The sequence below is a fragment of the Perognathus longimembris genome, chromosome 24 (assembly GCF_023159225.1).
Source record: "Perognathus longimembris pacificus isolate PPM17 chromosome 24, ASM2315922v1, whole genome shotgun sequence".
NCBI classification, from domain to species: domain Eukaryota; kingdom Metazoa; phylum Chordata; class Mammalia; order Rodentia; family Heteromyidae; genus Perognathus; species Perognathus longimembris.
Genome location: NC_063184.1, coordinates 21065621 through 21090918, shown reverse-complemented (window position 1 = coordinate 21090918; position 25298 = coordinate 21065621). Strand labels below are relative to the sequence as shown.

The 25298-nt window shown below is 38.7% G+C and overlaps 1 protein-coding gene across 2 annotated transcripts in view; it reads right to left on the bottom strand.

Annotated features, from left to right (window-relative positions):
* Unc5c (unc-5 netrin receptor C) overlaps nt 1-25298 on the bottom strand; it is a 334931-nt gene that overhangs the window by 88398 nt on the left and 221235 nt on the right. For both annotated transcript variants that reach the window (XM_048333767.1, XM_048333768.1), the window contains exon 3: nt 17497-17640. In XM_048333767.1, coding sequence (XP_048189724.1) covers nt 17497-17640 — 144 coding nt within the window. The remainder of the gene's footprint in view (nt 1-17496; nt 17641-25298) is intronic.

The window sequence follows — 25298 nt, the reverse complement described above, 5'->3', positions numbered from 1 at the left end:
TTAATTGCTAAAGTTAAAAAATTACTCAGCCACAGAGTTTTATGGTAGTTATTTTTAAAGCCCATGAAATTTTATTTTGTGCACATACAGGTGAGGTCCTTCTAAGGCAAAGATATTGGGAGTTTATCTATTGAATTTCAGTAAAAAAAAAAAAAAAAGGAGGGGGAGAAAGAAAGAAAGAAGGGGAAAGGAAGAAGAAAGAAAAGAAAGTCTTGGACTCTAGTATCTCTGTTCCTGGCAATACTGCAGTCTAGTACACTACCAGAGGGTAACCCCAAGATTATACTGGTATGCCCCAATAGAACCTTCCAGAAATCACCTAAAATAATCCATTCGGGAAAAAATGCACTGAAACACATTTATTGCTCTGTAGAATTTATTGAAAGAAGGAAGTCCTCATAAATTTAGTGGTAGTGTGAAAATATGGATCTATGAGATTCTGACCTAAATCAGACTCTCCAAATGATCACAGACTTTCTGAAAGGTCACGTCTTTATCAAAACAATGTATATACTGTATAAATGAACATTTGTACACCCAAGAGTTACAATAAAGCTGAAAGTTATTTAAGCCACATCTTTGCCTTATGTCCAAGGAACAAGATTGTAGAATTACCCATAGCTTCACAGCAAAATCACTGATGTTGCTGACTCTCAGTCACATACAATTTGTCATACCACATTCCTTTCTGGTTAATTTGTGCCCCTCTACAGGGACACATTGCAAATGTTCTAGTCTGACTAGGTATTTTTTGTTTTTTCTTAGTTTGTATTGAGATTCTGGCAAAACATACTAATGAAAAGTACAGCAGTGAATAGTTCTCATAGGATAAATACCATTGATAAGGTGTACCTTATTTGCACAAAATGATCTGAGCAACTCCCATCTAATGTGGAGCTATTTGAAGACACAAAAAGTAAAACTAGATCTCAGACTAAATAACCTATGGACTCATTCTCTCTTATTATTCAGGTTGCGTGAATGAGGCTAAGATCAAGGAAAGCATATGTGCATCTGAATACTCAAATAAATTTCTATTATATTTATTAATTGCCCTCTGATGCTAGACGTTTTATTAGGTACTCAGGATGAAGGTGTGTAAGACAAAGAACCAAGATTCAAGAAGCAAGGCAAGTTCTGTTAATGCAAAACCTTTCTATGCTGGAAAGAAATGGCAAACCTCCCAAGTCTTTGAAGTAAAGGAAAAAGCTAAGATGTTGTATTGCTCTCAGGAAGAACCGTATATTTGGAGCATGCTAGGACAAAATACCATTGCTGTATCTTAGCTACTGCATTGTTAGTTTGGTACCCATGGTAAATGACATTGCATTGAATTGGTTAGGGAAATGGGGGTAACAGTAACTATTTGGGCACATATTTATTTAGTATATCTTTAATGTTCAAATGAAAAAGCCCAGTAGGTCCACAGCATGCTTTCAAAACCTTAACTCTTTTAAGTCTGGAGACTGGAACATTCTATTGGCTGTGAGTTTAGAAGTAAGATACTCAGCATCGCTTGTGGTCTTTACTCACTGGTATGCAACCTTTGCTTCCTACCTAGGAATGTCGATGGCCAGAGGTATCTACTTTTAGAGAACCATGGAATACCTGTGCATAGCAATACTTCTTCCCAACAAACCTCTCTTTCAATTCCTATCACAAAACCTTTCTCCTTGCTTGTATGCCTAAGCAGTTCAGCAGTTGTTCAACTCAGTGTGCCTCCATATTACTTTGCATAGGATGGTTGGGGAAAAATTTTTAAACCTATTCTTTATCATTTGGGGCAACGTGGTAGAAGGCAGGCCGGATGCCTTGCAGGCAGAGTGAAGACAGGGTGAGGAATGAAAAATAGACACTTGTCGGCTTGCAATTGGATGTAAAATAGAATAGTTCACAATAATGTGGGTATTCCTGTCAGAAACAAATAATAATAAAAGAGATGAGTTTCTGTCCTTGGAAGAACTCAGATTTCTGTATTCTTTCCAGTAGCACTAATATTGCCACGTAAATCAATATAAAGGTCTTTCCGGATAACCTGGATTACCTCTATAAAGTCAACTTGGTTTAACTCTAATTTAGCTATTGGTTCTACCAATTAAAAGAAAAATCATTTTTTGTCAAATGCATGCATCCAGGGAGCTATCTACTCAAGAATAGGAATATGGGATTACTAAATCCATATGCTGACATTCAGTTAGCAGATATCAAATCAGACCAAAAATAACAAGCTATCTATTGGTCATTTGCAAATAACCAGAGAAGGTTTTCTTGAACATACCCACATATGCACACAAAGTCTCATTGTTTCTTTGTCGAATCTTGATGCTATTTTTTTTTGTACAGTAATAAAATTGTTGCAAATTTTGTGTGTGGGTTACATTCAGTCATGTAAATGATACAGGTTCATGTGAATTCCACTATCATGTGGATTATCCTGTTTCTTTTTTAATTGTCAAACTGATGAACAGAGAGGTTACAGTTTCATACGTTTGGCATTGGATACATTTCTTGTACTGTTTGTTACCTCCTCCCTCATTCCCGCCCTCCCCCCTCCCCCTTTCCCTCTCCCCCGATGAGTTGTTCAGTTGGTTTACACCAAACAGTTTTGCAAGTATTGCTTTTGTAGTTGTTTGTCTTTTTATCCTGTGTCTCTCGATTTTGGTATTCCCTTCCACTTTCCTAGCTCTAATACCAGTATACACAGTTTCCAATGTTCTCAAATAAGATACAGTGATAGTGCAGGTACAATAATGGCCTAGTGGCAAGAGTGCTTGCCTTGGATTACCCTATTTCATGGCATTCTGAAAGCTTTGCATTTGGGCAGGGTGGTTGGCAGAAAAGAAGATTATCTGAAAGGTATAATACTTTCTAGCCTTTATTTTCCTCATCTATAAAATGAAAACAAAAAGACTGGATGGTTTTGAAGGATGCTTGTGACAAGATCCTTTGATATGTGTTGTAGGGTGAATAGTTTTTGCCTTGCCAAATAAGATATTTCCTGGTTGCAATCATCTGTGTTCAAGAGAAATAATGCATTACATTATTTTTTAAGTGGAGAATTTGATGTGCCTTTGATGGGAACACTGTGTAATATTCACTCCATTTGGGACAATTTTCATGGAACTTTTGGACATTTGGGTCTACAGGTATGAGAAAGAATTAGAAATAGAAAAGGTTGGTTTCCAGAAGATTCTATGATAAAAAAATTAACCAATGCTTGTATAAATGTAATTATGCAATGTACTCTATAATACAGAGGATGAAAACCAAAGTCTGCTTATTGTAAATGTACCTGAGATAAAACTCATTTTTCTGTCTCCATGGGACAGAGAGAGGGGAAGAGGGAACATTTACTAAAAACAACATACATGAAAGTCTGTCATTGCAAAAGGTACCTTTACAAGTAGACACTTACAATCGTATGCTTATAATTGTATTTAAAATTGTATGCTCGCAATTGCAACAGGCATATTTATACTTGTTCCCTACCGAGCATACACATCTCAAATGTGTAGTCATGACCTCTGAAATAAAATTTGAGGATGGACAGATGTCAGCTTCAGATTTTGGATGGGACAGGGAGGAAATATCCCCAGATATTCCTCTACTGGAGGCAGGAAGTTTTTTTTTTTGTTTTTTGTAGTTTTTTTTTTTTTTTTTTTTTGCCAGTCCTGGGCCTTGGTGAACTCAGGGCCTGAGCACTGTCCCTGGCTTCTTTTTGCTAAAGGCTAGCACTCTGCTACTTGAGCCACAGTGCCACTTCTTGCCATTTTCTATATACGTGGTGCTGGGGAAATCGAACCCAGGGCTTCATGTATACGAGGCAAGCACTCTTGCCACTAGGCCAAATTCCCGGCAGCGGGAAGGTTTTTAATACCGTTGTCTGTGAAAAGTAAACATGTTCTTTCCCTCTGTTGTAATGTTTTACATTTATTAAAAATGTTTACCCCCTCAGCAAGGCTACTTCTTTATGCAGAAAGGTTTTACTAGTATAAAATAATTTTAGAAAACAAAATCTTATCATTGTGATAGATAGGTCCTATGAAGTTAAGAATTCTCCAGTGTTTGATACTTCAATAGACTATTGTAGAAGCACTTCAAATGTCTAAATTATACAGAATGGTAAGATGTGAGAGACTGCATTGTTAATGTTGGATTCTTATTTTGCTTTAGACTTCATAGGTTTTCATAAATATTAAAATATTGCTGAATCTAAAAAGAGATTGGAAGATTGTACAGCTCAAAACACATGTAACAAGTCATATACCTCTTATTACTCAAAATGTTCTAGCATGAAAAATAATTACTCACATGTAAATTTTCAACATGTTATTCTCTTACAGACTTCGGCCAAATGATCATAATGTATAGTACCAAATATTCCTTGTTGTTCTTAGGTAATTGAAGGCTTATTGCTGTTAATGTTGTCATGGCTTTTTAGAAGGATATAAAATCTTCCAATAGGTTAAAAGCTAGCACTTAAACTAAATGAACAGAAAATATCCATATGTATCAAACATTGAACTAGATATGTACACATAAGTGGGCACATGTGATTGTGTGTAAGGAAGTTAGTATTTGTCCAGTAGATCATGAAAGAAATACATACAGATCATTGTGAGCAATGTTAGAGAGCCAATAAATGACAACATTGTAGCTAAGAGCAAGATTGCACATAAATAAACCTAAATTCAGGCTCTGACTCTAGGACTTGTCTGTGTAGCATTGAGCACATTGCTTAACGTCTTCTTACCTTAGTTTCTTCAGTAAAAACAGGGTATGATAACAAGTACCTGCTTTACAGGGTTATCAAGAAGGAACACCTATACAATTCTTAGCATTACATATAGCATATAGTAAATGCCTAAAAGATAGCATTCCTTACCTTACCTCCATCCCATCATGTTAGTGACTTTTATTATGCTATACACACATTTGGCATTATCTTTGTTGGTCGAACATAGACCAGTGACACAAAGCGATTACAGATGTGAGATCATCAATGATAGGTAAAGTTGCACAAAGACACATCCAGGGATTGTCATGCTTTGCTTGGTAAAAATGAGGTTTTCCTATTCAGGAAAGGCAGCATCAGTCTGTAGTTCAACAAGCCTCACAGGTTATAGGCACCATGCTAATATCTGGTAACTAGTCATAGACTAGATGGCTGCTTGATGAATTGTGGACCACGATGATATGTATGTGACTGTATTAAGCACTTCAGGCATTACTGGAAGCTGTATGGAAACCAAGATCTTGTCCCTGGTTTACAGTGAGACTCTGTTGGTAATTTCATAATACTTATAGCATTTAATTTTGAACTGGCTGATAACTTCTCTTGTCTATAACAAGATTTGGACTTTATATATATTTGGAAGCTATGTCAGTAGCATAAATAGGAGCAAGCTATGGGTAAGATTTTGGTTTTTTTTTTTATCATTTTTATACATGCTGCCCAAATTAGATAACAAAGCAGTGACATATAAATCCACATGTGTCACTGCTTTGTTATCTAATTGTATATGTTGACAATAACTTCAAACTTTATCCACATATTTGTAAGAGCCACGATTTTTAATGCTAAACCAAGAAAGTTGGTAGAGTATGTGGGCTAAGGACTGCCTACCAGTTCAATGTTGAAATGGTTGAAGGTTAATATTTATGGCTGTTCTTCTACCAAATTCTGAGATAATCCCCATCTTCTTTTCATACCAGCTTCAATTCTCACCTTAGGACATATAACTAAGAAACCTAACCAAGAGATTTGGGTAGGTAAGGCTGTTTTTATGAGTAGGATTTCATACATAATATTTTCTGAAAAAAGCTTTATCATTATTAAATATTTACCCTTACTTTAGGAAAGATTGTTAGGCAATAATGTATGAGCTTCTGAAGATTGATGGCATTTTTAATAAATGTAGACTATTAACACCGAGGTTAGGAAAACAAAGAGCTTCTTGATGGTTGAAAAAACAAGTTGTCATCTCTGTAGTTCTAAATGACTATGCAGAATGGAAATAGCCCCATATTTTTTTTCTCCTGAACTAGGATCATTTCTATGTACAAAGACCAAAGGTCTCTCAAGTGTGATAGGAAACTGTTGAAGCAGATTTGGATCAGTTTCCCTTTCTTGTTCTTTAGAGTACAAGTGGCAACTACTTTTGCTACTAGATTCCCTTCCAGCTCTTGTGCTCAAAGCTAATCATTCTTGGCATTTTTTGAGAGGTCAAATTGGGAATCTTTACTAGAAAGCCAGAGATTTCAGGCAGGTACTTTTAGCCTCAAATTCACTTGACACGGTTAGAAAACTGAGTCATGAGGGTAGTAGGGCAAAGAATGGGCGGGAAAACACTCCCACCCTGGTCCTGGACTCAGGACCAGGATCCTTCTGACACAGTGGTCTAGGGGCCATGCCTAAGCAGCAGTTTGTAGTCAAGATATGATGCATTTACATCCCCAGCCTGGAGTTCAACGCACAGAACGTACAGATATGGAGTTTGTGTGTACAATTATGTCAGCAATGATATCACCAACCAGGCAAGTGTCTTGGTTGCACTATGGTATTGGCCCTTTGGTCTCCCTTTTGGAACAGGATCTCATCACTTTATAACCTAGGCTCGTCATGAATACTCTCTTTTTCTTTCACCGAGTAAACTGGGTTTTACAGACCCATGACTCCACACCTGGACAAAGGCTACATTTTTAAAATCTAAAATTTCTTTGAAAGCAAATATATCTTCTTGTACAGTACCTATTACATAGTATCTCTTTAATAAATGTCACAATAAATCTGATTTTCAAAATAATCTAAAAATCTGAGAACATTTCTTTCACATAATATATAGTCCACACCCCTCGAATAATTAGATTACTGAGGCCCTGAGAGGCTAACACACTTGCTCCAGTTCACGGGGCATTTAAAACAGCCTACTTCATGGTATGGGTTTGTCGGCCCTGTTTCTTCCCTGGACCCTGCCTGACGCCCTTTGGAGTAACGTTTGCTGTGGCAGCGTGGCCCACAGCCTTGCACAAGGACCAAAGGGAAATTTTGCACGGTTGTCCCTCCCTTTCGCTCCCCCCTTTGCTGCTTATCTCGGGGGTCCCCATTGGAGGGAAATAGGAGCTAAAGGACTTGGACACTTTAATGTTTTAGGATAAATGTTTATAATAAGTAAGGTATTGGCACCTTGCTGTAATGTTTACTATGAAGTGTTTACTAACCTCAGTTGTTAAGTTACCAGCACCCTGGCTGCCACATCACCAGGACCTGAACCTGCCCCTATACCTCACCATCGAGGGAAGGAAGAGCCATCTGTGCTACCTTGAGCGACACCAGACTGGGCCAGAATTCCTGTTTTCCGTGGACTGACCCCGATAAGAGACCCTCCATTGCCTTGTGCCTTGTTGTAATTACTCATGTGTTACAATTGCTCATGTGTTACAGTTGCTCATGTTTGCATTTGCCTTGTATTACGATTGCTTATGCTCATGTCTGCTTTATGCTCCCATTTACCTTATGTTTACATTGGGTCTCTTGTTGTAAGCGATGGGCCAGAGCTGTCTAGGTACCAAGTGGCCTTTGGCCTTTTAGCCATATAAGAACCCCAAGAGGCTCGTCACTCAAACCCTAGGACCTGCTGCTCAGTGAGGTCCGCTGGCATGGGAAAAAATTATCAGGCTTTCTTTCGAATGCCAATCCTACTCTCCCCAAGGCCTCTCATCCGGCCCGCCAGCCCGGCAGGAAGGTCAGCCTGAAGAGCTAGGGTGTTAGCCCAAGACGGGTACGACTCCCCTTGGGGGGGGGGCAACCTAAGACATGGCGCGCTCTCGAGTAGGGCGCCTCCTGCTGTTCGAAAAAAAAAATATATAAAAGAGGCAGATGTTGGGGTCCATCTTTCTCCCCTGGATGGAAGGGGCCTGAGGCACCTCCCCCAGCTGGGGAATTCGGCCCTTCCATCCTCTCTACCTTGGAATCCGGGGAAACCGGTTGGGCAAATAGACCCCCGACTTAGCTGGCAGCCAGCCTGGCGCCTACCAGCCCCGCCCTGGTTTGGCGCCCCCAGAGTGACGTAGCCCCTTGGAGGTCAAGTGACCAGCCCCTTGGGAGTCACGTGACAGCTCATGGCCTATCGGAATCCTGGCCAACCCCCTTCCTTAGGAATCATCTCCCCTTGACCTTCCCTCAATAAAGTTAGTTCGCTCTCAGAAGCCTACTCCGTGGTCTATGTACGCTAGCTCCCAGGGAAGGATAGCGGCCACATTACCACGTAGGTCGCGTGCACGCCAGGCCGGAGTGACCCCTACGTCCCACCTTGACATACCTGCAGGCCGAGGGTTAGGGGAGAGGACGATCCGAGGGTAATAAGAGAGAAAGAAATAAGCATCTGAGCTGGGTCAGAGAAAACAGCCCCAACATGGGTTGTTTGGGGAATGAGATTTGTGTAGTAGTTGTATTTATATCCTGTGGAAACTACCACAAACTTCCTAGCTTAAAATAGCAGCAGTATATTCCCTTACACTTCTATAGGACAGAAATTTAAATTATATACCAGTGGGAGTCAACAGAACTATGCTTCCTGAAAAGATTTTTCAGGAAGACACCACAGTTTATCATTTCCAGATTTTGGTGACTAACAGCATTGTAGCTTCATGCCTCCTATCTCTACTTCAGTGCTTCTGTTGCCTTCTCAAATTCTGTGTCAACTTTCCCTCTGATTTTCTTTTATAAAACACTCAGGATGGCATATAAAACCCACCTGGATAAGTCAAGATATTTCTCTTCCTTCAAATCTTTAATCACACTTACAATGCTCATTGTCCACACAAAGTACGGTTTCTGACTTTCAGAGATGAGAACTAGATACCTTTGGGGGTCATAATTTGGCTGACTACAATGATCACAGCATGGTGCCTGGGCCTTCCTAGTGTAGGATTAAACACGTGTCTCTACTTAATGAGGTTTCTGAGATTTCAGTTCACAAATACAGTGATGGCTTCCTTCCTTCCTTCCTTCCTTCCTTCCTTCCTTCCTTCCTTCCTTCCTTCCTTCCTTCCTTCCTCTCTTCCTCTTTCCTTCCTTCCCTCCCTTCCTCTCTCCCTTCCTCCATTCATTTTTTCCTTTCGTTCTCTTTCTCTTTCCTTTCTTACTTCCCTCCCTCCTTCCCTACCTCCCTCCCCTCCTCCTCCTACTCCACTCCTCCTCCTTCTTCCTTCTTTTGTTCTTTCTTTCTCTTCTTTGGTGTGCCAGTTCAGGGTCTCAGAGTCTTCTTTTAACTTTCTCACTCAAGACTGGTGCTCTGTCACTTCAGCCCTAGCCCCACTTCCAGCTTTTGTGGTGGTTAATTTAACAGAAGAAACTCATAAACTTTTCTGCCTTGGCTCCCTTTACACTATGGTTCTCAGATCTCATCCTCCTGACTAGCTAAGGTTACAGGTGTGAGCCACCAAAGCCCAGTTAGCTACTGATGATAACTCTAACACTTACAGTTATTGTGAGGATTAAATGATGCAACGTAAAACACTCAGGTGAGTTCAGTTGCATAAAATGCCCTTTATAAAAGCCCTTATTCAGAAACCCAATCTATTCTGCCTCCCACGTCTGCAAAACTGTTAACCGATTTCCTAGTTGTACTGGCATTACTTACTTCATCTAATTTTTACTAAGATGTCACATACCCTCAGTATCAGATTTAAGCCTTGTGCCTATCAAATTGAACTTGTGTTAATAAAATGGATCTACATTCAGACAATTTCACTACTTGGAAGAGATTTACATAATTCTTCACTGCTGGCCATTGTACACATTTTCTGGCACAGGCTTGACTGTATTAAGAAAATACAGGTGCTTTACTCTCCTTCACATTTTACAAATTTAATTTAATTATTTTTATATGCTCAATTTGTAGAGGAACTGAACACATTTTTAATTTTTTAAGTTGTCTTAATGTATTTTCATAATGCTCCTTCATCAAATAAAATAATTCCATGGTCACATGAAACATTAATACTTGTGTTCTTAAAGGAAAAAAAAATGTACCTTTCTTCTCATAATGATGGAAAGGACTAATTATGTTGTCATCATAGAGGAGAATTTATGCTTAAATCACAAAATCTGGCTGTTCATGAGAAATAACTGCTGTTAAACAACACAGTGCAGCATATTTTGGGAGAATGAGATTAGTCTTCAGAGATTTAAGGACTTATTAAAAGTAAAAAATGCCTGATTTTGTAACACAGAAACTTAAAGAGCTTGCTACAACTCTCTTTTCCAGGACTAGCATATCTGATCTTTGCTGGAATTCTTTCAAATTCACTAAAATACTATGATACCAGGGAATTCTTACTGCGATTTTTAAGTGTAAGGGACATAATACATAAAACAGATTAGAAGTTATCTTTTTCTTATCTACCTTTCCTTCTCAAGCACTGTAAATAATAAAATACGCAAAAACCAACCAAACTATAAAAATGAACTACATGTAGTTCTCTCCAATTTTAGATTAGAAAGTCAATACATGGCTCCATGGTTCTGTAATTTCTGTGCAATAGAAGGAAAAGTTTGTTTAGCAGTTAGATTCATCCTTCCTTAAACACAGGTTACAGCCAGGAGCTGCTGGCCCATACCTGTAATCCTAGCTACTGGGCAGGCTGAGATCTGAAGTGAAGTTATAAGCTGGCTTGGGCAGAAAAGTCCTAGGGACTCCTGCCATCAAGGAACCATCAAAAAGCCAGAAATGGAAGTGTGACTCAAATGGTAGAGTGTTATCCTTAATGACAAAAGTCAAGCAAAATGCATGGCCCTGAATTCAAGCCCCAGCATTAGCATGTATGCACGTGCTCACGCGTGCGCACACACACACACACACACACACACACACGCAAGAAAAAGTGAAGATGTTAAACATTGGTATCCTTTTTTTATCTATTATTTTGCAACCTCACTTTGAGTTTTGAGCTCAAGTTTTTCTGTACTCTTAGAAGTTTGTCAAGAAAATGTTCATAATATTCTCATTCCCATCCAGGGCTAGAGGTCGGTGCCCTCAAGCATGGCAGCAGGAAGATATGTTGGTTTTGTCTTCACTTGTGCCATGGCCTGGCTACCGCTCTCACTGCACTGAGATCATTTGAAATGAGAAATTTAAGGTGAACATGATCCCTGTGGGAGGAAAGCACAATCTCAACCATTCTTCTTTATTTCTGAACTTTGGGGCATTTATAGGACAAATACATTTGTATTCAGATAGTCTTGCTAAAGGGTTTTTAAAAAATAAATATTTTAGAGCTAGAACTCCAAATGACATCCATTACAGAGACAAATAGGAAGGAAAAACCCCATATAAGCCACTTTTTTATAATCACATGGCAACTTTAGTTTCCAAAAAATGATTATATGTCATCACAATATTTTTAAAGGTATGTCTTCAGGATAAATAATAAGAAACATGCCAAGTTTATGGATGAGAGACCTGACCTAGCAAAAAGTTAATGCTTTTTTTTTCTGTGAGCAAAAAAGGAATCCCATCATCATAGGTAAGATTTTTTTTTCTTGCAAATAGTCATTTTAGCCATGAACTTCACTTTTTACTTTTCATATGGTATAATGCACACTCTAATAACAGATTTTAGTCCAGTGGGTTATTAGTTCTGCTGATAACTCATGGGTAGATTATTTCTCCCCAAATATAATTTTATAAGACAGTGCTTTACCAATCAGCTGTCTACTTTCCAAAATAAATGCAGGTTATAAATGTCTATGGGTTTGTGGGGTCTCTGTGAAACTCTGGAGCGTCTGCTCATACATAAAAGCAAATGTAATTGGAAGTATATAAACTGATGTGTTATGTCACATGATTATATAACACATATGATATAACACAACCATGTATGTGTTACAGACTTTATTTAGTCTTGAAAGAGAAACACTATGGAAAACGGCTCCTTTGAAAACTGGAACTCTGAAGATCTATATAAAACAAGGAAAAACTTGTTAAATTTTATCCTTTATTTGTAAATATCTAAACAATACAACTAATCTCCTCTAAATCAACAAATAGCCTCCAACACTATTGAATCTAGTGGAAACTTAATATTGCATGCAACTTAGATCCCAACTCAGAAATGTGTCTTAGTCCATCTATTCTGATGTCAAAACAACAACAAAAAACAACAACAAAACAAAACACAACAAAAACCAAACCTTTCTGATTTCAGCCAAAACACTGGTTATCAGGCTGATATATGGGCTCTATTGCTTAAAGGCTAGCTGAGATATTAGACTTAAGGCAATATATTATTAAATCTATTTTCACCTGATTTTTATTACATTTTCTGAAGTACAGCTGCTAGAAAAGATTAATTGACATACGTAGTTGACATTAGCAGTTGACACTGCTATTCCAGATTGTATGATAAACACTACAGATGCTCAAATATGAGCAATATTGGGCAAACTCACAGGTGGCTCACAAAATAGTTCTGATCACAGAGAAAAGGCCAGATGAGCTGTTCTAGGGAGACAGAAAGGGTTACCTTGATGTTCCTTAGTTCTTTCTTCTTGGTACCAAGGAGCTATGAGGCTGGCTATGATTTGTTGGTTTGTACTCATGAAAAAGGGAGATCCTATAGAACTATCCTGCTGTTCCACAGAAGATGGATTCTCAGTGTGCATAAATCCCACTATCACCTATGAATTGCAGGAGACGGGTGACATGATGGGGTGAGCCTCTATCCTCAGGCATAGGGAGAAATTACGTGTGAATCTGCAGAGAATTTCAGCCTCTAGAATTGACAGCCCAAGCTGGGATATGAGGTCATAAAGAAAGGAGAGACTTTTAGTTTTACAAGTTTTCTCAGGCCGGTTTGAATTTTTAAAACAAACACAGATACTTACATTTCTGTATTGTCATGATGAACACATTATTATCATTCACTGAACACTTCTTGGTGTCCTGGCTGTGTGCCATATACTTTACAAATTTATCTTGTTTAATCTCTAAAATAAGCCTACCATTTTCATTTCACGGTTGATTGAACAAAGATTTGGAGGGGATAAGTAACATGAGCAAAGTCTCATCACTTACCTATGGAATCAGGACACAAAAGCTAAGTCAACCTGATCCTGAGGCTAAAGTTCTTAATGGTTACACCCAGATGTCGTTTCCCCGTCATCTCCTTCCACTAAGACATCAATAGCCGCAGCAACATCAGCAACAGCTATTTCCACCACAGCCTCTATATTGAAACCAAAACCTTTCCTGAGGTCAGAGTTTATTAACAGCCTGCTGTATTAGTCTTTCCTATCTTATCCCATGGGATTTTCTCATTAACTCAGAATGAGAAAGACTTGATCAAACTTCTACACTAGTACCTGCATTGCCATAGTGTTCTACATGGAGCCAGGTGCTAGTGGCTTATACCTGTATTCCTAGCTACTTAAGGGGTTGAGATCCGAGGGTGGAGATTTGAAGCTAGTCTGGCCCATTAGGTCCATGGAACTCTTATCTCCAATTAAGGACCCAAAACAAAACAAAATCAAAAAAGCAATGACAACAAAAAACCAACAGTGGAGTTATGGCACAAGTGGTAGAGAGCTGGCCTTGAATAAGAAAGCTAAGGGACAGCACCCAGACCTAGAGTTCAAGCTCTAGGACCAGTACTAAAACTAAATAAAACAAAACAGAGTTCTTCTTGGGATAATCTGTATGAACAAAAATCAATCTTTACATGTGAGATGGTGTTCCTACTCACACTTGTGAATTCAGTGAATTATGAGGTTATAGGTAAACCTCTGAGAAACAAAGGTCCTTTGATTTTCTTATTATTTGAAAACATCAAGCTATGTTGAAAGCCATAAATTAAATAGAAGCATTTGTAGGATATATTACAAAGAAATGTGGGGTTTTATACATATATATCTAATTTTTGCATGGAATAAGGACACACACACACACACACACACACACACACACACGAAATCAGCACCAAATCTTTTCTAAAAATGAATGAAAACTGAAAAGTTATTAACTAGATATGCATGGTTTAGAACTAGGCCACCCTTAACTATAGCTTCAGTCAATTTTGCACTGTGTGTAGACTCCAGTTTCAAACATTTATTTTACTTGATATTAATGAATATATAAAAGGAAAGATAAAGGGAATATTTCAACTATATTCCTTTGCACTATAATTTAACAGCAATTTTGAATTCACTGAAATCTTTGACCAAAACATGTAACTTTTTGTTTCTTTATTTTTTTTTTAAATGAGTGACATTATCTTTCTTTGTAATAATAAAACTGGGGTTTCAGGATCTGAGGCAGAAGATTTCAGTGAATGGGATGATATGCTTTGGAAATTCCTCAAGGCCCAATCCTACCTGTTGGCCTTGTTAGAATGCTGTCTCCTCTCTCCTGGAATTGTCCTTGGGTGAAAAAAGGCTGCCTTGATCCACAGAACACAGGTTGGTGAGGGGATAAAAGAAGTCTATATCTATCATCTAATCTATGTGATAGAATAAAGGCCTGCTTAGCTCCTGAGCCCCAAGTTAGAACAACCCCAAAAGGCTATTCAGACTCCAGGCCTCCTTCTGAAATTGTCCTTTGTTGCATTTTCCCTGAAGTTCAATCCCCCTCCCCTGTGCTCCATCCTGTTTCCTTCTTTCTCCATCTAACATCCCAAATCGTAAGGGATCATCACCCCAAGTTCTCTCTAACTCTTCCTGCATGACAGACTCCACCATTCCTATTTCACAGACAATCCACTTAAAGAGAACAAAGATTTTTTTGACAGGATTTTTAATAATAAACTACACAGAGAATTCTTTATCAAAAATGTTAACTAATCATCTAGGATGCTCTAGTCTGTGCTAAGCCCTCCAAAGACACAAAGTTATATAAAATGGAATTGAGATCTTAAGGAACTGACAATAAAATTACAATAAAATTAATACAGCCCAAAGGGGCTAAGCTCTGTATTAGGGTGGACAAACTGCTCTAAAAATCTATACAAACACCTATCCTGCATCCATATAGAAGGAATGATTTGACTGGGAATGTCATTGGTAGAAATCCTTCAAAAGGTACAGGTTCTGCAAAAGGCTCAAATGTTTGAATCTTCTTTACCACTCTTCCTAGACATCTCACTGTACAAACTCTCATTCTTTTGTCTACGTGACCTCCCTTTCAGATTGATTCAGTTGTCAGCTTCCTCAGGAAATCTCCTCTCGACCACTCTCCCTCTTATCACACATCTCATTTTTCTACTTTGTTTTACTTCAGAAAACACAGTGTGTTCATACTTGATCATTACTTATGACATCTGGAGTTGTACTTTCCTCACTAGCACCTAGTTGGATGGTAGATGGTGTACAACTCCTTCTAGCACCATCCTCACTCAACACATTGTCCAACACCAGAATAAACACTCGTTGATTGAATCAATTTTTTATATTTATGAAGAGAAATCAGACACAAGTGAAACCCCTAGGCATGAACAATAGTTGAAAGATCTGAGAATGAGAATATTTCTAACCTAGGGTATCTAGCATTTAGAAATCTTTAGTGGGCATGGCTGGAAACACAGGTTGGATGTGTGGACAATGAAATGTGGCTGATGAAAGCTGACCTGCATCCCTTTCCTCACTCCTATTTTTTTTTCATGGTTGGTAGTGGGGCTTGAACTCAGGGCCTGGGTACTGTCCCTGAACTCTGGCTATAGGCTAGCACTCTACCACTTGAGCCACACACAGCTCCACTTCTGGCTTTTTGGTCATTACTTTGAGATAAGAGTATCCCGACTTTCCTTCCTGGGCTGGCTTTGAACCATGATCCTCAGATCTCAGCCTCCTGAGTAGCCAGGATGATAGGCATGAGCCACCAGTAGCCACCTCCTTCCTGCAATTCTTATGTTGAATCACTAACCCTCAGTACCTCTGTCTGTGACTATGATTGGGAATAAGACATTTAAAGAGGCAACTAATTTAAAATGAAGTTGTTAGGGCAAGCTCTCATCCAATCTGATAGGTGTCCTTATGAGAAAAGGAAATTTGTATGCACAATTACTGAATATGCATACACAGGGGAAGATGATGTGAGACTTAATGAGAAGGTGCCATCTGCATTCCATGGAGAGAGGCCATCAGAAGACCCAAGTTGGCTGAAATCTTGGAGGAGGCATTGAGAAAGCAATTTTTTTTGCTGATTTCAGCCACTCTGTGTAATATTTTAAGGGATTTTGATTTCATACCACAAGTCCCTGTGATGTGGGAAACAATGGTGGTAGTGAAAGAAAACTTGTAATATTAGGAAGACATCAGTGATGATAGCATGGCGGAAGAACTGAAACAGAGGAAGGACTTGAGTTGAGCCGCAGAGCATAGGAAGGGTTTGTGACAGTTCATATCTAGAGAAAGGAGAAGAGATGTGAGAGGTGAGTGCAAATTCAGAGCTGTGTCTGAGTCAGTACTGAGTCTCAGTGATACCATACAGGGGGTGCAGAACTTAGTGAAATACAGAATGTGAAGACATTTACAGAATAAAACATCTGACGTTCAGTGTTGTCTCTCACATGAGCAAGTTTCTCGACATGGAACCCTAGGATGGGCGATAGGGACTCTCTTTTCCCGGAGGTGAACAGTGCTCACTCAGAAGAGTGTGTAAGAGTGGAAAACTCACCCTTCTGGGAAACCATACACAAATGAGCCCATCAATGAATTGGAGAAGGCTGACAATGAACAAACATCTGTCACTTTGCTTAAAACACATATATGCATTTATTGGATTATGGACTCCCTCTCACATGCCCTTTTTGTGCTCTGAGGCATTTTTGGAAACAGGGCCTTGTGTATTCCAACCACTATTTTTTTTTTTTTTTTTGGCCAGTCCTGGGCCTTGGACTCAGGGCCTGAGCACTGTCCCTGGCTTCTTTTTGCTCAAGGCTAACACTCTGCCACTTGAGCCACAGCGCCACTTCTGGCCATTTTCTGTATATGTGGTGCTGGGGAATTGAACCCAGAGCCTCATGAATACGAGGCAGGCACTCTAGCCACTAGACCATATCCCCAGCCCCTCCAACCACTATTTTTAAGGGAAAAATATTCAGTGTCTTAAGAGGAAAAGAATGAAATGAAATTCTTGTGATTTAAAAGGAATAGGTGGTTCAACTGTAGAGGGCTGGGAGCAGTCTTTACCCAGGAATTTTGCCTTTTTTTTTTTTTTTTTGCGAGTCTGGAGCTTGAACTCAGGGCCTGAGCACTGTCCCTGGCTTCTTTTTGCTCAAGGCTAGCACTCTACCACATGAGCCACAGCGCCATTTCTGGCCTTTTGTATGTGGTGTTGGGGAATCGAACCCAGGGCTTCATGTACATAAGGAAGCACTCTTGCCACTAGGCCATATTCCCAGCCCTCTCTTTTTTTTTTCATGATAGCTTATCCCCACTCTTATTTTTTCCTACATTTGCATCAGCTCCTGAACCCAAGGTGTGTGTGGGCAGTGACTCACAGGCAATGCGCACATAGGCCTTCCGGCTCTTCGTGGTGCCCGCTGAGCTCCAGGCCACACACTGGCACCAATAGTCTTCAGGCCCAAACAGTTCTTCTACTTGTTGCCTTGAAATCTCAATGCTCACTTCGCGTACAATGAGACCTGAGGAGAAGAAGGAAGACTCAATCAAGGGAAGACTTGTACAAAGAACCACAAAAGACATCATGTGTTTCCCCCTAAATGATCTTAATGGATGTCATAGATCAATGCCCTGTCTCTCATCCTCTGCCTCCAAATAAAATGCTGAAATAATTGGAATGTATTTCACAGTACTGTATAATCCTGAATAACAAAAACTGAACAGAAAATGTGGGATTATCATTTCAAGTATATTTACCTTAATGTATTGAGGCTATTTCTGAGATTTGTTTTGCAATGTGCCTCTTTGCACTGAGTGAGAGAGATGATCTGAGTGATAGATGTAATGACAGCTCTCCCGGAGAGTGATTACAAACAGTTCCAGAATGGAATGTCCATGGAGAAAACACCAAGAAGACAGGAGAATTTGGTTGAGGCCAAGTACAGAGACAGTAAGAATGATTACATGAAATGCCTTCTACTATATACATTCTCTCACTCATTACTTTTTAAATATATTTTATTGTTATTGTTGAGGTGATGTACAGAGGGTTATGTTACATAAGTCAGGTAATTAGTGCCTTTCGTTTTAGACAATGTCACCCCTTCCCTTGATCTCTCTCAGGTTTTCCCTCCCGTCCCTACACAAAAGTTGTACAGTTCATTTCCCACATATTGTCTAGAGAGCACTACTGCTATGTTTATTCACTTTTGTTTCATCTTTTCTTTCCCCCTCCCTTACCATCCCATAGACAGATATATGAACAAACAATACAAAAGGAAAAGACAACCAAAAAAAGCAACCATCACCACCACAATGAAATCTCTTGTTTCCATTTCTTGGAGTTCATTTTGAAAAATATTATTCCATATGATCATACGTTCATTTTATTCTTTGAATAAAATTAAACATTAGTTATTAAAAAGATATGGTGGTAGGCACTTGGTAACTGAGTGAAATAATTATCACTTTCCATGAACTGTGCTAAGGTCAGTAATAAATTATGAAGAGGACTGATTTTAACAATGAGTGATACTGTTGTTCAGTGTTGCCAAGGAGATGCATAAAGGAAAGAGGAAATATAAAAGAAACTCAGTTTGGCATGGAGGATTCAATGTAAGTCAGTTTAAGGAGAGGGATAGTAACATAGAAAGAGGTAAGAAAGAAATCTTGGAAACTAAGAACCCAGGTGAAGAACCGTTAATAGTGACGTGTGACGGTGGTAGAGACAAGACTATATACATCCTCATAATCCTGTGTGTTCCTCAGCTCTTGGCTCCTAAAACAGTTTCAGCCTTGTCACTGGGGATCTATGGGAAATGTAAACTCTCAGTACTACCCCAGACTTTTTCCGGAAGAAACTTGGGTTTGGCGTTATCAACTCATAGAATTTTAACAAGCCCTCCATGTAATTCTAATGTATGTTAAGTATGAGCATTCTTGATCACACTGTTTAATAAGATTCTGTCTTTGTTCCTTGATATCATGGATATTGGTGAAGTATTTTCAGATAATATTGATTATGGTCAGATATACTTTTTTTTTTTTTTTTTTTTTTTGCCAGTCCTGGGCCTTGGACTCAGGGCCTGAGCACTGGTCCCTGGCTTCTTCCCGCTCAAGGCTAGCACTCTGCCACTTGAGCCACAGCGCCGTTTCTGGCCGTTTTCTGTATATGTGGTGCTGGGGAATCGAACCTAGGGCCTCGTGTATCCGAGGCAGGCACTCTTGCCACTAGGCTATATCCCCAGCCCCTCAGATAAACTTTTTGATATAGATATATGAGTCTATATACGCACGAACAAACAAATGCATACACACACATATATGTTTCCTTAGAGTTTAAATAAGCTTCATAAAGAGAAAAAATGTTTGATGGCAGGTGACAGAAGTATACCTTCTGGAATTTCTAAAACATATTCCAGAACATTCTCTAACATATATTCACCTGGGTAAGAATATCCTGGAAAATAACAGCCACCTAAACAAAACCATGTGCTGTCTCATGAGAAAATAAATGGTGTTTTATGCCAGTTGCTGAGGGTACTTTGGCAATAGAAATTACTTTGCTCCCAAATCTATAAAATACTTTGAACTGGAGCCTAGGACAGTGAACTTTGTAATTCTAAGGCAGAACAAGATCTGAGGGGCAATTCTATGGCCCTACGTTTATGAAATATACTATACTAAAATTAGTAAAGTTTTGAAAATTAACAATCCTTTTAGCCTCATACAATAACTAGAATATTTTTCAGTAATGGCATATCCCAACTTCTCACTCCTCTAGAAAAAAAAGAAAGTATTATTTTAGCTAAGGTGCAATTATCACAATCATCTTCATAGCAAAGATTGGAATCTTTGCTTAGTATTACTAGCAAGTGGTCCTTCTTTGCTCTCTCTTTCCTAGGACCTTCATGAGCCTTCCACTTTTCATATCCTATTGCAATTTTTTTCTCATTAGATCAGTATCTACAGGGTTTGTGTCTGTGGGAAGATAGGATACCATTCCTCTAAGTCTCACCTCCTTTTTCCTTCCCCTTTCTCCTTTCCACTATTCCCTGGTGTTTAATTTTTTTTTGCCTGTTTGACTTGTTTATATATTCTCTTTTTATGCAGAAATTTAGTTACTGGAAACAAAACTCTTCCTTTAAGATGGTTGCTAGAAATTTACAGCCACCAAAGGCCTGATAAACGGGTAGTGTGTGTTTCCTTCAAACTAGAATGGTCCTTTCTAAAATGCTGAACAGCAACAAACGGGTTCAGGATATGAAAACCACATTCAAATATTTTGTGTCCCCAGATGATCTATAACCTCAGGTTCCATTCCCCCCTTTACTTAAAAGCAATGACAGGAAACCGAATTAAATGCCATTGCAGCCTCAGTAGGCTCACTGTATCTTTCAGTCCAAATAAGCTCATAGATGTTTCTCCTGCCCACAAGTCTGAAGCCTTTTAAGAAGCCACAGACCAACACTCCTGCTTCAGCAGCTATTCATAGGATGAATGTTCTGAATTATGTGTCCCAGGCTCCCCGTGGGCTCTAAAGTCAAAAACACACTGAATTTTGCCTTCACTTTCACAGGCACCTCATTCAGGAGGAGACAAGCGAATCACAGTTGTGCACATTTGTTTTGTCACCAGGCCTACAGTTTACATTGGCTTAGAGTTTACATTCCAATCTTTGGTCAACAGCACAAGAACAAGAAAGATCTGCAACATGAAGAACCTAACCTTTTAACTCAGAATTCCTTACAATCGGCGGTCTTATTGTACGCAGGTACATGGCAACACACACTACAGGTAAATTGGTTACATATAATTTTGCTCATCAGACCCCAGCTTAGTGTTTAGGTAAAAGTGGATAAGATTTGTTTTCTCTTTGAAAGACAAATTTCAAGTCTGCCTGAAGTCCTGAGATGGAAAAAATACACACACACACACACACACACACACACACACACACACACACACACACACACGGAAAAGCATCCTTGAAATTTAAAATGCCATCAACATCACTTCCAAGTCTGGCTGCTTTGAAGAGCATTTGGGAACTTGAAATTGGTTTCAGGTTATTTAAGGGTGGGGAGAGATGCTGAAATCAACTAGATTTACACAAATACAAATGTGTAGCTTCCATCACTGCTGATAACATCAAAGATTTCCCATCACCATGCTTCCTTTAATAGTGGCATCTGAAAGATGCATGCTGTTTGAAGTTTGCAGTGATTTGCTTTTCTAATAAGATTCATTGTGGTTTGGGAGCTGGAGTGCAGAAAAGTAATTAGCATGTGATAGCAAGACTCTTGTAAAGAGTATGAGCATGCACTTGTTAGCAGGGAGTTTCAAATAAATGTAGAAATCCAGATGCAAATGCAACCCTCTGATTGGATCTCTGGGAAGTCATACATGAATACTGCATCACAACATGGCACTTGATATTTATACCTGATCCTCAGCAAATATGTTTTTCAAAATAGTGGTCAGAGCCATTAATACAAATAGTATTCTTTGAAGCTACCTTTCTCATTTTCTTTGCAGTACTAAAGTTAAAACCAGGGCCTTGTGCATGCCAGGCAAGAACCCTACCATTAGGCTGAATCCCTGTTCCTACTTTTCTAGGATATTATTATAGAGTGATCACAATACATAATGAATCCTATTGTAAAATTACTTTCACAAGGTTATCTCTATTCCACAGAAACCTAACACAGATACTAACTCCACTAATATCAGATACATTCAGTAGTACTAATGTAAACTACCTCAAATGTTGTACAGCTGTTTTATAAAAGTATCTTGCCTTTTTAGATGAGACTCAAAAATGACACTTCTTATTAAAACATCTTTTAAAAGTGGCCATCCTAAATGAGACACTGGTAGCTCATGCTTATAATGCTGGCTAAACAGGAGGCTGGGTTCTGAGGATCCCGGTTCTAAGGCAATCTGTACAAGACATTCTGTCGGACTTTTATCTTCCCATTAACCACCCCAAAGGAAATGGAGCTGTGGCTTAAGGTATACAGTTCTAGCCTTGAAAGAAAAAGCTAAAGAACAATGCACAGTCCCTGGGTTTAAGCCCAGTAATGCAGTAATGTCTCTCCTCTCTCTCTCTCTCTCTCTCTCTCTCTCTCTCTCTCTCTCTCTCTCTCTCTCACACACACACACACACAGACATTCAGACACAGACATATACACACAGACACACACATGTGGACATCCTTTATATCTTTTTATACTATTTTGAATGTGTCACTAAAAACCATCCTAAGCCAACATTAAACCATTACACTTAGATTTTAAGGAAGCTTGCCTTGCAATTCTCATTCCTTGCAATAACTTTATCTTTCTTATGGCAGAGGGAGGTTTGAAGACATCATGTTGTGCAGGCCTGTCAGTTTAGCTTCCTCTAGCAATCTCTCTAATGGCAGAAGAGCTGCAGAGCACTGGCAAATCTCATTATAGGACATTCACAGTTGGGACATGAGTTGGTGGGAAATGTACAAAGTTGCAGGTAAGGGTGTTCTGGAATATATTACAATGCCTTATTGAATTAGTGTGGTCTCTTTTTCATGCTTTCCTTCACAGACTAATCCCATTAGTCTTCACTAATATGATCTAAAATATGAAACATATCAGTTCTAGATGTCTTAATGTAAATCGAATCACAAAATGCCCTGTCATTATTTATTTAAAAGGATGTCATATCATAGGAAAAACTGATAATTATTTTAGCAGCCTTTAACTCTCACTATAATAACCTGAATTTGATCACTCACAAAGCAGTACTTTACAAGCAAGATACAGGTTATTTTACATGAAGTTTTTACAGTAAATGACAAGAAGCAAAGGAACACCCTGTTGAAACACACAATGTACCAATTCTCTGAAATATTTTCTTTGAATTTCAATGTAATGTTTCAGACAGAAGCTACGTGATCTTAAAAAAATTATTTTGTACAAATCAGGAAATGAAGTGAATGGTGTATTTTCTGTATTATGAGTATCATGCTGTTCAAGTTTCATTGTCTATCTTTGCGATCAAGGTGAATAAAAGAATTCTGGGACCTGGCAGCTCAAGCCTGTAATCCTAGTTCCTTAGGAATTTGAGACCTGGAGGATCAGAGTTCAAAGCCAGCCTAGACAGACAAACTTAGGAAAGTTAAAAATGAATTTTGAATACAAGAAGTCTTAAATCAGTCAGCCACTCTGTTTTGTTTGTGCTATTCTGTCTTTTGTATAATATCTAAACATTCCTACAAATTCATAGAATATAATCTTCAGTGATAGAGACTTTACATAGGTCTTTGTAGGTTTTCAATTTCTAGTAAATGGATGAAGAAAATGCCTAACAAAGCTCATAATTCTTTGGAGTAAGTATTTTGACCATGATTGGATCCTTAGCTCCAAATTATTAAAACTTAAAAAAATTAACACTGCCTTATCAGACATATAAAAAGGAATTCCTAATTAATTCTGTGGGCTTTCAAATATATAAACATTTTTTCCAAAATATTATGCTTAAAGTGTATAGAATTCAGAGGAATTTACTTTCCATGTAACAAAATATTATTTTTGAGATATTTTCATTGTATCATTTCCATCATAAATGTTGCAGGAATAAATTGATGTGAAATTCTAGGTCACAGTTCCTTCTCTCTGCTATCGTTCTCTTATAGCCAAACACATTTAATGATTTATAAGGGATAAATAAGTTTAAAGAAAACAAAAAAACCAAACAAGACAGACATCATAGGCTCATACCTGTATTTGTAGCTACTCAGGAGGCTGAGATCTGAGGATCATGGTTCAAAGCCAACTTGGTCAGGAAAGTCCATGAGACTCTTACCTCCAGTTAACTACCAGAAAACCAGAAGTGTTTCTATGGTTCAAATTTGTAGAGCATTATCCTTGAGCACAAAAGCTCAGGGACAGAGCCAAGACCCGAAGTTTATGCCCTATGGCTGACCAAAAAATCAACAACAAAAAAATACACAAAGTCCCAAAAGAACCAGAACAGTGACAATGGGTTCTGTGTATTGTTTGTAACCTGAAATGTTTTCACAGATGTTCTACTCTTGCATTGCTAAGAAAAAGAGAAATTATTGTTTTCATGGTTGTTTTACAATATCTCCAGTTTCCTAAGATATTTGTGAAGCTTTATAATAATGCCAGCTGGATAAATAGCTACTATCATGTGCGTGTTCATATCTTCAGGCAAAGTTTTGGTTTCTCTCTTCCTCTCTCTCTCTGTCGCTCTCTCTCTCTCTCTCTCTCTCTCTCTCTCTCTCTCTCTCACACACACACACACACACACACCACATAAACATACTATATTCCAAAGATATATTCTGTAATGAATAGACAGTTTAACTTTTTTCCCCCTGTGGCTTGAATAGACAGTTTCTAAATGAAGAAGAGAAAACAAACAATTTGGTAAATTCAGTTAGAATCATGAAGTATGGAATCATTAAGAGTAATGTTTGAAGGGAGCTGGTGTCTCATGCCTTACCTACTCAGGAAGCTGAGATCTGAGGATTGCAGTTCAAAGCCAGCCCAGGCTGGAAAGTCCATGAGACTCTTATCTCCAATTAACCACCAGAAAACTAGAAGTGGAGCTATGGTTCAAAGTGATAGGGCACTAAAGCACTCAGGGACAGTGCCCAAGCCCTGAATTAGCACCCTATGCCAGACCAAAAAAAATGCTTTATGCAATTCCACTAACACTAAGAAAGATGATGAAATTTTCATGATTAGCTATGTGATCAGCAAAGGGAAATTAATGGACAGGAATACTCTGGCTAGCAGAAATGTATACCATGCTGAAAAACCAACCTGAGTTTCAGCAGAAGGACACATTATGCAGACAATACACAGAGGTGCCTATCCATCCTAAGGTACATTATTTGTATGTACATTACTCATCTAGCATTGTCTTCCTGCCTAGGAGTTGAAAAGCTTTTACTTCACCCCCAATTAACAGCGTCCTTACTTGCAGCTCTGTCAGAGTCCACTTGCTTAAGCAATGATAAGTAAATCAGACATTAATAAGTGTTCTTGGAAGCGTATTTACAGATAAATAATGAACTGCTGTATCTTACCATAATATACATAAAGTGTACATTCTTACTCCCAGAATCCTAGCCTCACCTATTACATACATATGTGGAAAAAGAGAACTAAT